General features: G+C 40.5%; 1 protein-coding gene across 1 annotated transcript in view; it reads left to right on the top strand.

The window, feature by feature from the left end:
* The first annotated feature begins 3406 nt into the window (after positions 1–3406).
* Positions 3407–17364, top strand: part of LYRM7 (LYR motif containing 7) — a 43507-nt gene continuing 29549 nt past the window's right edge. Inside the window, exon 1 of the mRNA XM_006872949.1 lies at positions 3407–3550. Coding sequence (XP_006873011.1) covers positions 3407–3550 — 144 coding nt within the window. The remainder of the gene's footprint in view (positions 3551–17364) is intronic.

Below are 17364 nucleotides of genomic sequence, written 5' to 3'. Positions count from 1 at the left end.
TGGATTTTTATTGGGCAAAAAAATCAAGGTGTCAGCAGGGTTACATTCTTTCTGGAGGCTCTAGGGGAGAATCCATTACTTTACCATTTCCAGCTTCTAAAGGCCTTCCTTGCCTGTGGCCCCTTCCATCAGCTTCAAAGTCAAAAGCATAGCACCTTCAAACCTTCACTTTGCTTCCTTCTTCTACTGAATAATTACATTGGGCCCACGTGGATAACTCACACTACTCTTCCTATTTCAAAATTCTTAATTTAATAACACCTGCAACGCCTCTTGTCCCATAGAAAGTAACATATTCAGAGACTTTTGGGATTAGCACAAGGGCGTCTTTGTTGTTGTTAGGTGCCAATGAGTCCATACCCACTAGTAACAATCTTATGTGCAACAGAACAAAACACTGCCCTGTCCCACACAAACCTCATAATTGTTGCTATTCCTGATTCAATTGCTGTTACCATTGTACTAATCTATTTTGTTGGGGGTCTTCTTTTTCTTTGACCCCCCACTTCACTAACCATGTTACCCTTCTCCAGTGACTGGTCCCTTCTGATAATATGGCTGGAGTATGAGACATAAAGTCTGGCCATCCTGGCTTCCAAGGAGCATTCGGGCTGTACTTCCAACACAGATCTTTAGGCATTCCATGGTACTTTTAATGTTCTCCTCCAGCATCATAACTCAAATGCGTCAATTCTTTTATGGTCTTCCTTATTCACCGTCCAATTTTCACATGCATATGAGGTATTGAAAATACCATGGCTTGGTTCAGGTGTACCTTAGTCATCAAACTGGCATCTTTCCTCTTCAACGCTTTAAAGAGGACTTGTGCAGCCTAATACAATATGTCATATGATTTATTTACTGCTTCTTCCATGAGTGTTCATGGTTGATCTGAGCAAAAGGAAGTTTTTGACAACTTCAATCTTTTCTCCATTTATAGGAATGTTGTTTATTGGTCCAGGGTAAGAATTTTTGTTTTCTTTTCACTAAGGTACAACCCATACCAAAGGCTGTGGTCTGTGATCTTCATCAGTAAATGTTTTAAGTCCTCTTCACTTTCAGCAAGCAAGGTAGTATCATCTGTATATCACAGGTAGTTAGTAAGTCTTCCTCCAATCCTGATGCTATGATTTTTTGTTTTTTGTTTTGGAAGACCATTATTCTGCCCACTATAGAACTTCATGAAATTACACGATGAACTTGTTAGAATTTTCTGTTCAGTTCTGGTTCCTACACTTTGACATGTAGACAAGCCAAGTATGTTCACAGCACAATCAGGATTGTAAAGAGCTAGCTCATTTATAGAACAACTGAAGAAACTATATATGAATTTATCTAAGATAACCCTCAGTACTTGACACTCTTTATTGTTAAGTACCATGGAGTCGGTTCTGACTCATAGTGACCCGTTTCCGAGGCTGTAAATCTTTATGGAAGCAGAATGCCTCGTCTTTCTCCCACGGAACAGCTGGTAGTTTCAAACTGCTGACCATGAGATTAGCAGCCCAATTCGTAACCACTACGCTACCAGAGCTCCTTACTAGGCACTCTTAGGAACAGTATTATCAAATATTGGCAAATGAGGGGTTTGGGATAAGTGAATACAGGACCCTAGCTTGCCAAAACTCATCACAACAAATTACCAATTTTTAGGAAATTAGGTTATCATCTTAAACTGAAATGAAAATAATACTTTGTTAACACTCAGAAGGCACTATAATGTAATGTCACAGGAGAGAATGTATTGTTTTCTGGACAAAAAGCAATACCAGTGAAGTTAGTTTCACTACTTGATTACTCTAAAAGTCTTCTGTAAGTTGAATGCATCTTAATAAAAACAAAAAAAGTCAACTATTATCTTTGTCATGATAACTTGCCAGTATTCTCTAAGATGTCACAAATTATAAAGAAAAAGATCCTTGGAGATACATCAGCCCAAACCTTCATTTTTAATAAATTGTATCTAAAAGGTAATCTGATTGTGTTAAGTGCTGTCCAGTCAGTTCCAACTCATAGTGACAACTGTATATAGTGATATTGTATATATTCTAAGTAGTGGCTGGTAGGTTTGAACCACCCACCTTGAAGTTAGCAGTTCAGTGCTTATCCTACAGTGCAATTCCAGATAGTAGGGGTAGGGAACACAATCAACAATTATGCAATGGGAACAAGGTTGAGAATTTTCTTGATCCAAGGATATAAGTTTAAACGCAAATAAATGTTTGTTTCTGGTTGATACCTTATCTAACATTATGTATTTCCGAACTCTTCATTGACCAGCAATTCCAAGGAGTAGCACATGTATTGTTGTTAAGTGCCATGGAGTCGGTGCAGACACATAGCCACCCTGTATAGGGTTTCCACGAAGCGGCTGTTGAGTTTGAACCGTTGACCTTGTGGTTTAAACCGACCTTGTGTCCAGTGCTTTAGCCCACAATGTCACACTAGGGCATAGGCTTTGGGATCAGGCATGCTACGTTGATAACCCAGATGTGCATTTATAAGCCATGTGATCTCGGGCAAATAACCCATACAAGGTAGGCAGTTTAAGCTCACCAGCTGCTCCTTGGAAACCCTATACAGGGTCGCTATGGGTCAGAATCGACTTGAAGACACTTAACAACAACAAACCTTCAGAGTGGATGAAATGAGAAAATCTACGAGGGGGCTTTAAAAAGTTCATGCGAAATGGAAGAGAAAGATAATGGAATTTTTCCACTAACTTTTTTTTTTAAGTCCCCCCTACTACAAATGGGTCTCTAAAAGAGTGAATGTTTCAAAAAAAAAAAAAAAAAGTTAATGTTCCAGTGTTTGCTGTAGTTGTTAGGAACTGGTTCTTACTCATGCTTGTTCTCAGGGAGACGGTCACAATTGTTGTTAGGTGCCATTTCATCCATTCTGAAGGTTTGTTGTTGTTGTTAAACACTGCCCGATCCTGGACCAACCTCACTAATTGGGAGACGTTAAAATAAGGTTCTTTAATACACGGCTCTGGTAGCGTAGTGGTTACGAATCGGGCTGCGAACCTTAAGGTCAGTGGTTCGAAACTAGCAGCCGCTCCGCGGGAGAAAGATGAGGCTTTCTACTCCCGTAAAGATTTACTCCCTCGGAAACCCTGTACAGGGTCGCTATGGGTCGGAACCGACTCAACGGCACTTAACAACAACAACAACAAATACACGGCTCAAGCATTTAGTTGCAGAAGGAATCCGTTAATCCCAACACACTCTCCGAGGATGTCCAAACAAGACCGGAAGAGGCTCTGCTCCTCACTAAAAGGCATAACGTGTTTCCGGTCCCATCTCCAGTAATTGAACTCCGTAGTTTTTCGCGGCTTTACCAATTAGAAGCCACTTTGCAAACACTGTTCCCGCATCCCTTCAAGGAGGGCGGGGCTACAACGAAGATGCTACGTGGTGATTGGTTGCGGCGCGCTAGCACAGTGGCTACAGGGAGTTGGAGAGTCCTTGCTCTGCACGGATTGGTTGCCAGGAGGCGTGGCGACTCGACCGCTACAGACGCAGGAAGAGCCATGGGTCAAGCGGCCAAGGTGACAGGGCTCGGATAGGGGTGGGTGTGAAGCCGAAGGGGAGAGTAAGTCCTCAACCTTGCTAAAGTTATCTGCAGCTGGAGTGCCAGACTCTCCATAGTGGATGTGGTCTCTGAATAGCCCTGCGACCAACCCGGGGGACGGGGAGGTGGGGAAGAACACGGGGCGGGGTGTGAGTCGAGGGTTCGTGCAGGTGCAGAGGAGGGAGGGAAGGAAGCATCTGTGTGGTTACTGCTTCTTGATACTACTGGGCTACAGAGTGTTCATCCATCATGCAAACCAGAAATTTGAGTTCTGCCCGTTTCTTCTCCAGACAATTTTGTTTGAGGGACCCATGTCACATTCCCAGGAAAGGTTGTTGTTGTTGTTATGTACCGTAGAGTCGGTTCTGACTCATAGCGAGTCTGTACAGGGTTTCCGAGGCTGTAAATCATTACGGAAGCAGAAAGCCTCGTCTTTCTCCCGCGGAACAGGTGGTAGTTTCGAACTGCTGACCTTTCAATTAACAGCCCGATTCGTAACCAATATGCTACCAGGAAAGGTAGGGGATGCCAAAGCCTATACTGAACTATAATCATCCAGAGAGGGAAAGGTTTATTCGGCTAACCAGAAGGTGCACAGAATCCTAGAAACCAAGGAAACCACGTCCCAGCAACATCACTTGCCAAAAGTAGCACTTTTTGAGACTATGGAGGCGATGAGGCCTGAATGTTAACAGGTTGGGAAGTGCCTGTCTTGTCCTGGTCCTAACCCTGAGGACTTGCTCTCTGATTCATGGTAATGCACGCTCCTGTTCCATGAACAGTTCTCAAGGGTCAGCCATGCGTAACCTAAGTGCCACCAGCATGGCCGTTTGCGACCTGTACCTGTCACTTACTGGACCAGGCATTTGCTATTAAGTACCTTGGAATAGACTACAACTTATAGCGATCCTCCTGTACAGGGTTTCGGAGGCTTTAAATCTTCTAAGGAGCAGAAAGCTCATCTTTGTTCTGCAGAGCTGCCAATGGCCTCAGACCGTGGACCTTGTGGTTTTTTTGGTTTATAGTCCAAGTAATGATTTATAGCCTCGGAAACCTGTACAGGGTTGCTATGAATCGGAACTGACTCCATGGCACATAGCACCAACAACAGCTTTACGTATGAAGCCACCACACTCCCATCTAGGCATATAGTATAACAATAAGTAGTTTTTGGCCTTCTCTAAAAATGCCTCACCATGAGGGATATTTTAAACAGTTATTCATTAAGAAATGTTCTAAGTACTTTGAACTGAAAATACAGTGTGTTTTATTGTTGTTGTTAGGTGCCATCAAATCAGCACTGACTCACAGCAACCCTAAGCACAACAGAACAAAACACTGCCCTGTTCCTTGGCAATCTCACAATCGTTGCTAAGCCAAAGCCCATTGCTGCCGCCACTGTACTAATAAACCTCATTGTATGTTCTTTTTCTCCGACCCTCCATTTTACCAAATATGATATCCTTCTCTAGGGACTGGACCCTCCGGATAATATATCCAAAGTATGAGAGATGGCTTCTAAGGAGCATTCTTGCTGTACTTCTTCCAGTACAGATTTGTGTTTTCTTTTGGCAGTCCATGGTACTTTTAATATTCGCCTCCAACATCATAATTCAAATGCATCAATTCTTTTATGGTCTTCCTTATTCACGTACAACTTTAGTACACATATGAAGTTATTGTAAATACCATGACTTGGATCAGGTGCACCTTAGTCCTCAAACTGACATCTTTGCTCTTCAACACTTTAAACACATCTTGTGCAAATTTGTCTAATGCTTGATTTCTCGACTGCTGCTTCCATGAGTGTTGATGGTTGATCAGAGTGAAAGGAAGTCTTTGGCAACTTCAATTTTTTTCTCCATTGAGATACAACCGATACTGAAGGCTGTGGTCTTTCATTGTCATCAGGAAGTATATTAAGTCCTCTTAATTTTCAGCAAGCAAGGTTGTATCATCTGCATGTCGCAGGTTGTTCATTACTCTTCCCCCAATCCCAGTGCTACGTTTTTCTTCATATAATCCATCTTATCTAATTACTTGCTCAGCATGCAGATTGGATAAGTGTGGGGAAAGAATGCAACCCTGGTGCACATCTTTCATAATTTTAAGCCATTCAGTATGCCTTTGTTCTGTTTGAACAACTGCCTCTTGGTCCTGTGTACAGCTTCCTCATGGGCACAGTTAAGTGTTCCAGAATACTCTTTCTTCACAATGTTCTCTATAGCTTGTTATGATCCACACAATCGAAAGCCTTTGCATAGTCAATAAAGCACAGGTAAACATCTTTCTGGTATTCTCTGCTTTCAGCAAAGATCCATCTGATGTCAGCAATAATATCCCTTATTCCACATCCTCTTCTGAATCCAGCTTGAACCTCTGGAAGTTCTCTGTCAATGTATGGGTACAGCGAAAGACTTTATTTGCATGAAATATTAATGATACTGTCCTATGATTTCTGTATTCCACTGAGTCACCTCTTTGGATAGGCAAACATATTGATCTCTTCCAGTCAGTTGGCCAGTTAGTTGTCTTCCACATTTCCTTGCATAGATGAATGAGTGCTGCATCAGTTTGTTGAAAGACTTCAATTTATGTTGCACCAGTTCCTGGTGCTTTCTTTGTTCTTTGCCAATGCCTTCAGTGCAACTTGGACTTCATCTTTCAATATCACTGGCTTTTTTTTTTTTTTTTAATGTTTTATATTGAATTATGTGATAGTTTACATGGGAAGACATTAGTTTTACATTCATCCTATCATATATCGTTTCATTGCATGGTTACAATCCCCTACATGCATCATCAACCAACCAAAATGTATACTCTGCAAGCCTGCCCCCTGATTGTCAGCACACAGCCCCTCTCCCTCTATGTGTCTAAAGGCCCCAGCTGTTCCATCTCTCCTCGTCATTGTCTCTGCCTCTATCTCAGGCACCCCCCACTGCTTCTCTGGGTAGGGTCCCGCTCTCCACTCTTCTCCCTTGATGGTCCCAGGGACCTCTGCTCCTAGACTGAAAAGTTACTCACTTCCCTCCTAGCTACAAAACATCTACCTTTACATTTCCAACCCTCACAATCAGTCCTGATAACAATTATTCACTATTGTATCACAAGAGACCTATCCGCATTTCATTTCATCAGCCCCGCCTAGACAGATTGGATACTACTCAGTGGAGATTCTACCTTCCTCCACACCCTCTGGTATATCACTGGCTCTTGATCATATGCTACTTCTTGAAATGGTTGAACATCGACCATTTCTTCTTGGTACAGTGACTGTATGCCTTCCATCTTCTTTTGATGCTTTCTGCATCATTCAGTATTTTCCGCATAGAATCCTTCAATATTTCAAGTCCAGACTTGAATGTTTTCAGTTCCCTCAGCTTAAGAAATGCTGAGTGTGTTCCCTTTTGGTTTTCTAACTCCAGGTCTTTGCACATTTCATTATAATATTTGATTCTGTCTTCTCAAGCTGACCTTTGAAACTTTCTGCTCAGCTCTTCTACCTCCTCATTTCTACCAATTTGCTTTAGCATCTCTATACTGGAGAGCAAGTTTCAGAGTCTCTTCTGGCATACATTTTTGTCTTCTTAATGACCTTTTGCATTCTTCCTGTATGATGATTTTGATGTCATCCCACAATTCTGGTCTTCGGTCCTTAGTGTCATAATGCATCAAAATTGTTTTTGAGGTGATCTCTTAATTCAGGGGGGATATGTTTAAGGTCATATTTTAGCTTCCTTGGACTTGTTATAATTTTCTTCAACTTCAGTCTGAACTTGCATATGAGTAATTGATGGTCTGTTCCACAGTCTGACCTGACTTTGTTTTGGTTGATGATTGGCGCTTCCCCACCATCTTTTACCACAGATATAGTCCGTAGTGGTTACGAATCGGGCTGCGAACCTTAAGGTCAGCGGTTCGAAACTACCAGCCGCTCCGCGGGAGAAAGATGAGGCTTTCTACTCCCGTAAGGATTTACACCCTCGGAAACCCTGTACAGGGTCGCTATGGGTCGGAACCGACTCGACGGCACTTAACAACAACAACAACAATAGTCAATTTGATTTCTTTGTATTCTATCTGGTGAGGTTCATGTATATAGTCATCTTATATGTTATTTTAAAAAGGTATTTGCAATGAAGAAGTCATTGTCCTTGCGAACTCTATCATACAATCTCCAGCATCATTTCTATCACCAAGGCCGTATTTTCCAGTAACTGATCCTTCCTCTTTGTTTCTAACATTTGCAGTCTTATCAACAGTAATTATCAGTACATTGTGATTTCATGTTTGCTCAATTTTGGACTGAAGAAATGAGTAGAATTCTTCAGTTTCATCCTCACTGGCTTTAGTGGTTGGTGTATAAATTTGAATAATAGTAGTAGTACTCGTCTTCCTTATAGGTATATGGATATTACCCTATCACAGACAGCATTGTATTTCAAGATGATCTTGATAGGTTCTTTTTGATGATGAATGCAACACCATTCCTCTTCAATTTGTCATTTCCAGCATAGTAAACCATGTGATTGTCAGATTCAATATGGCCAATACCAGTCCCTTTCAGCTCAGTAATGCTTATGATATTGATGTTTATATGTTCCATTTCATTTTTGATGATTTCCAATTTGCCTAGATTTATACTTTGTACATTCTATGTTCTAATTATTAATGGATGTTTATAGCTGTTTCTCCTCATTTTGAGTTGTGCCCCATCAACAAATGAAGGTCCCAAAGGCTGTACTCCTTTCGCCACCTCACGATAAACTTGACTTTGAGGAGCAGCTCTTCTCCAGTGGAATTTTGAGTGCCTTCCTACCTGAGGGGCTCGTATTCTGGCACTATATCTGGTTTGCTTCATTATGTTTCAATATTCAATATTCTGGTGCTGACAGTGTTCCACTGCTGTTCATAAAATTTTCAGTGAGTAAATATTTAGAAGTAGCCGGTCTCTCCTTCCTAGTCAGTCTTCATCTGGAAATTCAGCTGAAACCTGTCCACCATGGTTGACCCTGCTGGTATTTAAAATACCCATGGCATAGCTCCGGACTCACAGCAACACACAAGCCACCACAATATGGTAAACTGACAGAACAGTGGTGCTTTGTTTTATTAGTGTAGAACAAGTAACCTATTTGGAACGATACAAAATAGAAGGTCTCAAGTGGCAAGTTTCTTGGAAAACTTGGACACATGAAAATAAATGGCATTCTTTTTTCAAAACAGTTTTATTGAGGCCTGTCATCTATAAGGAGTACCTAGTGCTGGTGTGGCGCTGTGGGTTAATGCACCAGACTGAAAAGCCGTTTGAACTGCAAGGTCAGTGGTTCAAGCTCACCAGTCACTCCTCGGAAACCCTATACAGACAGGGTCGCTATGGGTCGGAACTGACTCAATGGCACTTAACAACAACAACAGTGCTATAGACTGTTAAAATGTGTAGCTGCAAACCAAAGATTAGAAGTTTTAGTTCACTTAAAGGTTTTTTAGAAATAAGGTTTGGCATCTACTTAAAAAAATATAGTCAGTGAAAATCGTGTGGAACATAGCTATACTTTGACACACATGGAATCACTATGCTAAGTACAGAGGATACACAGGTGACCGTGGTGCCTTTATGAAAGTATGGGAAAACAACTAGTAATATAACATACAGTGTTATAGTAGGATTTGCCCAGTGCTTTGACTATACTGGAGTCTTGGCGTGGCACTCTAGGATGAGCACTTGACCACAGGGTCATCAGCCCTTCATCGGAAACCCTATACCAGATCACCATGAGTCGGGATAGACTCGACTGCACTTAACAACAACAACATGAATGTACTAGCAGTCCTGGTGTGGCACCATAAGGTAAGTGCTCGACTTCAAGGTCAGTTTGAACCACAGAGTGGGTGGTTCAAACTCACCAGGCATTCCTCGGAAACCGTACACAGTGTTGCTATTAGTCAGAACCGACCCAACTTCACTTAACAACAACAACAAATGAGTGTACTAATGAACACTAGTAGTGTAATAGATTACAAACTGGGCTGCTAACCTCAGGGTCAGTAGTTCGAATCTATCAATTGTTCTGCAGGAGAAAGATGAGGCTCTCTGCTTCCGTGAAGATTTACAGCCTCAGAAACCCTGTATAGTATGTATGACTGTGAGTCAGAACCAGCTAGGTGGCACACAACAACCACCAATCATGAGTGTACCTGGGGGTGGGATGGGGGCTCTTAACAGACTTAGAAGGGCTAAAGAAGAGGTAACTATGTAAAGTGAAACCTATTGCCTAAGTCATGCCATATACCCTTAAAGAGGGATGGTATTGCATTAATCAAAAAGAACAAATCAACATTTCATGAAGTACAGCACTGTCTGTGATAGGATCATATCTATATGCCTACAAAGAAGACCAATTAATACAACTAACTGCAATTTATGTACCAAACACTAAAGCTAATGATACAGAAATTGAAGAATTCCACCAACTTGTTCAGTCTAAAAATGGTCAAACATACAATCAAGATACATTGATAACTACTGGTGATCAGAATGTGAAAATTGGAAACAAAAAGGAAGGATCAGTAGTTGGAAAATAAGGTGTTGGTGATAGAAATGATGCTGGAGATTGCATGATAGAATTTTCGAGACCAATGACATTCATCACAAATAACCTTTTTAAACAACTATTAATGGCAACTATACACATGGACCTTGCCAGCTAGAATGGTGGTGGTGGTGGTGGTAGTGGTTGTGTGCTGTTGAGTCAGTTCCAATTCAAAACAACCCTCTGTAGGTTTTTCAAGGCTGTAACTCTTTGTGAGAACAGAAAGCCTCATCTTTTGTCCCACAGAGCAGCTGGTGGACTCATAGCAACCTTGTATAGAGTTGCTGAGGCTGTACGTCTTTGTGGAAGCAGAAAGCCTCGTGTATCTCCCATGGAGTGGCTGGTGGGCTCGAACCACCAACCTTGAGTTTAACAGTCCAGTGTTATCATATGGAGCCTCCAGGCTTAATCCTTCTTAAATTAGTTAATGCTGGTTGTTGTACAAATGGAGACACTCTTTCTCTTTCTTTTTTTTCTAGATGGCATGTATCAACCATTAGGTTTACTTTAAACCTCTCACTTTCATCTTAGCCCCATGCAACCTGTCTTTCACCATTCTTGATATATTAAACTTCATGGTTTCCACAGTGTCCTGTGCTCTCCTAGCTTTCTTCTATTCCTAATCAGTCCTTTTTTTTTTTTTTTTTTTCCATAATTGAAGACTTAAACAAAAACATTGCAAATATAGTACACAGTATCCCGAGCTTCCTTAACTGTTAACTTTTACCACGCTTGCTGCTTTATTCTTTTTCAATCTCTCCCTTTTTATATATTAAGTTATCTTTTCTCTCTTATCTCTTGCCTTGAACGTGTCCCAAGATTCTGTTCTCAATTATCTCCTAATGCCTGTACTTTCTGTTCTTTAGTGTGCTTGTTTACTTGTTGAATTAGTTTTCAAGGCTCTAGCTCAGTGATGGTGCTGTAGGATAAGCACTGGACTGCAAGGTCAGTTTGAACCACAAAGCCAATAATTCAAACCTACCAACCACTCCTTGGAAACCCAATTACAGGGTCACTATGAGTCGGAACTGACTTGACAGCCCTTAACAACAAACTCAGTATTAACTTAATCTACCACTAATGACTCTCTTGAATTTCAATTTCCTGTTTAGCATTATTGCCATCATCTTAAATTGAACATGTATAAAATAAACTTTTCTTTTTTCTAATTTCTTCTTCCCAATTTCTTGTTTTTGTTTACGGCTCTAGTATTCAAGTTGGACACCTTGAACCTGTCTTTGACCCTCACTCCTTTCCCTACAATTGTTGTTGTTATTGTTAAGTGCTGTCAAGTCAATTCTGACCCATAGCAACCTTGTATAGGGTTTCAAAGGAGCAGCTGGTGAGCTTGAACCACCGACCTTGCAGTTTAAATGATATAATTTGCCACAAACTGGGTGATTTTAAACAACAGAAATTTATTCTCTCACAGTTTAGTTCAGAAGTCCAAAATCAAAGTGTCAACAGGGTTAGGTTCCTTTGTGGGCTCTAAGGTAGAAACCATCCCAAGCCTCTCTCCTAGCTACTGATGGTTGTCATCAGTTTTAGGTATTCGTTGTTATATACAGATGCATCACTTCTGTCTGTGCATCTGTCTCCCATCACTACTTTCTCTGTCTCTGTCTCTGTCTCTTAATGTGGATACTCTCACTGGATTTGGGGCCCACCCTAATCTAATATGACCTCTTTTCAATTCTTACTTTAATTATATCTACAAAGATCTTTTTTTCCAAATAAGGTCACATTCTAAAGTTCTAAGTAGACAGGAATTTGGGGGGCACACTGTTCAACTCAGTCCAGTCACTGAATTCTGTATTCTTTCTCAGATAACTTTCTTTCCCCTCTTCTTTGCTCTCCTTACCTACTACCATCATCCTAGTCCAGACAGTTAGTATTGTTTCTGCAACCCTTCTCCCTCATAGATAAACATTGTGTTACTATTTCACTCAAAAATGCTGGTGATTGTTTCCTATCTGTTGCATGAAGTTAAAATCATTCATCTATTAGCCATTAATTCAACACCCAATATGTGTGGGCTTTGTGCTAGTCTTAAAATGCAAGTTGTTATTGTTGTTGTTAAGTGCCAGTGAGTCAGTTTCAACTCACAGCGACCCTATATAGGGTTTCTGAGGCTTTACATCTTTGAAGAAGCAGAAACCTTCATTTTCTCCCACAAGATACAAGTATAATACCCTTATTCTGAAAGAACTCAATCTGATGCTATAGACAGATACTTAAGTATAACTCAAAATATGAAATAGGTGCTTTAACAACTGTGACCAAAAAATGCTGTGATAGTACAAAAACAAAAAACCCCACAAAACCCATTCCCATCAAGTGCATCCTGGCTCATAACAACCTAATGGGACAGAGTAGAACTTCCCACGGGTTTCCAAGCTGACTAATGCACTGGATTGCAAGGTCTGTTTGAACCTCAAGGTGGTTCAAACTCACGGGCTGCTCCTCAGAAACCCTATACAGAGTCAGCATGGCTTGGAACCTACTCAATGACACTTAACAACAACAGTCTTTAGGGAAGCAAACTGCCACATCTTTGTCCCACAGAGTAGCTGGTGGATTTAAACCATCAACCTTTCACATAGCAGCCAAGCACAGAGAAGGGGCATTTGTTCTTCCTGCAGTAGTCAGAAAGGAGCACAGTAAAGGTAAGGTTTGAGAGAAATCTTGAAAGATAAGTAGGAGCCTCTTGGGTAATAAAGGGATAAACAATAATTCCAGACATGGAAACAGCTGTTACAAAAGTCAAGGAGCCATGTTTAACAGAATCTGTGGAGTGGGTTGAGGAAAGATCAAGTTGAGTAATATTAAGAACCAGATGTGCTCTGTGTGGCAAAGACTGCTAGATGTGTTCTGCCCTAATACTTTTTTTTCCCTTTGTTAAGAATAACATCCTTAGGCTTTTATTTGGCATTTAGCTATTTGCAATAAGTAAATTTTCAAGCTTGCCTGTGACTATGTCCAGTAAAATCAAAATGAAAAGTAATAGGGAAACTGAAAAAGCTAACTGCACACCTTTTGCCCTTTTTGTTCCTTCCTACCTTTCATCGACTTGACAGCACTTAACAATAACAACAGTCTTTCATTGCCTGGGTGGAAAGTGTGGTAGCTGGAGCACTAGCCCCCTTGGACCATGAGAATGAAGGCCAAACCACTGGGACAGTGGAGTGGTGACTAGAAGGAGTCTAGGTTCTTAGCGATGTCATGGAGCTACTAACCTACCCCTGGAAGATTACTTCCAGACTATGTTTATATTGTGTGTAGTCCAGTCAGTTCTGACTCAACAGCCTTATAGTTTAGTGATGAACTGCTTATTAGTGTTTCCTAGGTTGTCGTCTTTAGAGGACCAGATCACCTGACAGCTCTTTTCTGTCATTAAGCCACTGGTAGGATTAAACTACCCACCTTTTCAGTTAGCAGCTAAGCACTTAACCATTGCACTACTAGGTCTCTTTTTGCTTGTATTGTTGTTGTTAAATGTCATTGCATTGGTTCTGACTCATAGCAACCTTGTTAGTTGCTGTTAAGTCAATTCTGATTTATGGCGACCCTTATGTGCAAAGTGAAACTGTGCCCCAAGGGGTTTTCAAAGCTTTGGACTTTCAGAAGCAGTACCGAAAGATCTGGTCTTTCTTCTTCTTAATAATATTTATTGAGTTTTTGATGAAAGTTTACACTGCAAGTTAGGTTTCCATTTGACAATTTCCATACAGATTGTTCAGTGACATTAGTTACATTTATCACATAGTGTCAACATTCTCTTTAAATTATATTTAGTTTGTTCCCTTTCTAGTACTCTAGTTTCTCTGCCCTCATATCATATTATCTCTGATTTTGAATAATTGCTGAAAGTTGACAGTTTTTAAGTAGGGCACAAATCTCAGGGATTGTTGTAGTTGTGGTTGTTAAGTACCATGGATTGCTAGAAGAAAAAACAAATCTGTGTTGGGAGGACATCCAGAATGCTCCTTAGAAGCCAGGATGGTGAAACGTTATCTCTCATACTTCAGATAATGTTATCAGGAGGTACCAGATGGACATCATGCTTGAAGAAGTAGAGAGTCAGCGAAAAAGAGGAAGACCCCCAATCAGATGAACTGACACAGTGGCAGCATCAGTGTGCTCAAACATAACAACAAGTGTGAGGAGACTGTAGGTCCAGGCAGTGTTTTGTTCTGTTGTGCATAGAGTCACTGCAAGTTGGAAGTGACTTGACAGCCCTAACAACAGTCCACCCTTAGGGGCTCGTCTTCTGGCATTGTATCTGACAGTGTTCCGCTGCTGCTCATAAGGTTTTTATTTTCTGATACTGTATCTAACCGTGTTCCACTGCTTTTGAATGTTTTCAATGGCTAACCATTCAGAAGTAGTCCACATCTCCTTCTTTGTTGTATGTCTTCGTTTAGAAGCTCCACTGAAGCCTGTTTATTATTATGGGTGACCCTGCTGAATTTAAAATACTGGTGGCATAGCTTCCAGTATCACAGCAACTTGTAAGCCACCACAGTACAACAAACTGACAGGCGATTGGTAGTGTACAGAATTGGAAGTAGGAATAATGTGATGTAGTTTACATCATAGCTCCTGATTAATACTGATTTTTAGTGTGTAGTCTTGGTGTGGCACTGTTGGATAAGCACTGGACTGCTTATCACAAGGTTGACAGTTCAAACCCACCAGCCGTTCCTTGAAAGACCTATACAGGGTTGTTATGAGTCGGAACTAACTAACGGCACTTAACAACAACAAGATAGATATAGGTTATTTTTTTCATGTACTTATTTTTACAATTTTTCATAAGTTTAATGAGATATAATGTATATAACAAAATTTACCCTTTTAAGAGAAATGTAAGCCAGTGGATTTTCATTTTAATAAAACCATTCAAAATCAAAGTCTGTGCCATCGAGTAGATTCCTACTCATAGTGATATCCTGTATAGGGTTTCCAAAACTGTAAATGTGTGCTGTAGCAGAAAGCTTCATCTTTCTCCCACAGAGTGACTGGTAGGTTTGAACTACAAACTTTGTGGTCAGCAGTTCATACTATACTTCCAGAACATTTTTGTCATCCCACAAAGAAACCCAGTAGATTTTTAGCAGACACTCCCCATTTTCACAACCACTGATGTACTTTCTGTCTCTGTGATATTTGCTAATTCTTGATACTTCTTATGTTAATTGATACAGTGTGTAACCTTTTGTGCCTGGTTTCTTTAACTTTGTGTAATGTTTTTGTTTATGTTGTATCAATGTTTCATTTACTTTTTATTTTTTAAAGCATGTATCAATGCTTCATTTGTTTTGTTTTATAATTTTACTGGACAACATTCTACCACTTGTCCGTCAGTTGTTGTACTGTGATAGCTTGCATATAGTTGTGATGCTGGAAGATTTCTGTGGATATTTTAAATACTAGCAGAGTCACCCATGATGGATAGATTTCAGCTGAGTTTCCAGGCTAAGGCAGACTAGGAAGAAGGAGAAATGGACTACTTTTGAATGTGCCATTGAAAACCTTTTAACTATCAGTGAAACACTGTCAGAGACCACCAGAATATTGAATATTGAAACATGATGAAGAGTAACAGAATATTGTCACATGTAGTGCAGAATATTGTCAGATGTAGTGCCACAAGATAAACTCCTCAGGTTGGAAGACACTCAAACTTCAACTGGGGAAGAGCTGCCTCCTCAAAATGGAGTTAACCGTGATGACACGAATGACATAAAGCTATTGAGCTCTTCATTTGCAGATAGAGCATAACTCAAAATGATGAGAAACAACTGTACACATCCATTAATAATTGAAACATGGAATATATGAAGTATGAATCTAGGAAAATTGGAAGTTGTCAAAAATAAAGTGGAGCACATAAACATCGAATCCTAGGCATTAATGAGCTGAAATGGGCTGATACTGGCCACTTTGAATCAGACAATCATATGTCTACTACTGGGAACAACAAATCACATGGGGAGGGGATAGATAGTCTCTTCAACAGATGGTGCTGGCAGAACTGGAAAGTGATATGCAAAAATTGAAATAAGACCTTTACCTCAACCTTATACCAAAACCAACTCAACATGGATTAAAGACCAAAATGTGAATCCCAGAATTATGAAAGCCATCAATGAAAAAATAGGGACAATTGTGAGGGCACTAATTCAGGGAATACACAGACTATCAAACATTTTGAAAACTACACAAAAGTAGGCAAAATAGATGATTGGGACATACTAAAAATTAAAAACTTATGTGCATCAAAAGACTTCACCAGCAGAGTAAAAAGGGAACTCACAGAATGGGAAAAAATATTTTGCAACCACACATCAGACAAGGGACTCATTTCTAAAATAATGTAGAAAACTAAACTACTTCTACAAGAAAAAAGACAAATAACCCAATTTAAAAATGGGCACAGGACATGAACAGACACTTCACCAAGGAGGAGATCCGGGCAACCAACAAACATATAAAGAAATTTTCACGGTCACTAGCCATTGTTGTTGTTGTTGTTAGGTGCCATCGAGTTGGTACCAACTCATAGTGACCTTATGTGCAGCAGAATGAAATATTGCCTGATCTTGGGCCAACCTCACTATTATTGCCACGCTTGAGTCCATCGATGCTGCCACTTGGCCAATCCATCTCGTTGGAGTTCTCCCTCTTTTTCTCTGACCCTCCACCTTACCAAACATGATATCCTTCTCCAGCTACTTGGTCCCTCCTGACAATATGTCCGAAGTATGAGAGACAAAGTTTTTCCATCCTGGCCTCCAAGGAGCACTCTGGCTACACTTCTTGCAACACGGATCTGTTGGTTCTTTTGGCAGCACATGGCACTTTCAATATTCTCCCAACACCATAAATAGCCATTGTTGTTGTTGTTATGTGCCATGGAGTCGGTTCTGACTCATAGTGACCCTGTACAGGGTTTCCGAGGCTGTAAATCTTTAACAGAAGCAGAAAGAGAGATGCAAATCAAAACAACAATGAGATATCATCTCACATCAGCAAGAACAGCAAAGATTAAAAAAAAGTAGAAGACAATAAATGCTGGTGAGGATGTGGAGAGACTGGGACACTCCTGCATTGCTGGTGGGATTACAAAATGTTCCAACCTCTCTGAAAACCAATATGACATTTCCTCAGAAGGTTGGAAATAGAAATACCT

This window comes from Chrysochloris asiatica, unplaced genomic scaffold, assembly GCF_000296735.1.
Source record: "Chrysochloris asiatica unplaced genomic scaffold, ChrAsi1.0 scaffold00215, whole genome shotgun sequence".
Classification (NCBI taxonomy): domain Eukaryota; kingdom Metazoa; phylum Chordata; class Mammalia; order Afrosoricida; family Chrysochloridae; genus Chrysochloris; species Chrysochloris asiatica.
Note: the sequence above shows the minus strand (reverse complement) of the source record. Positions and strands in the feature narration are given on the sequence as shown.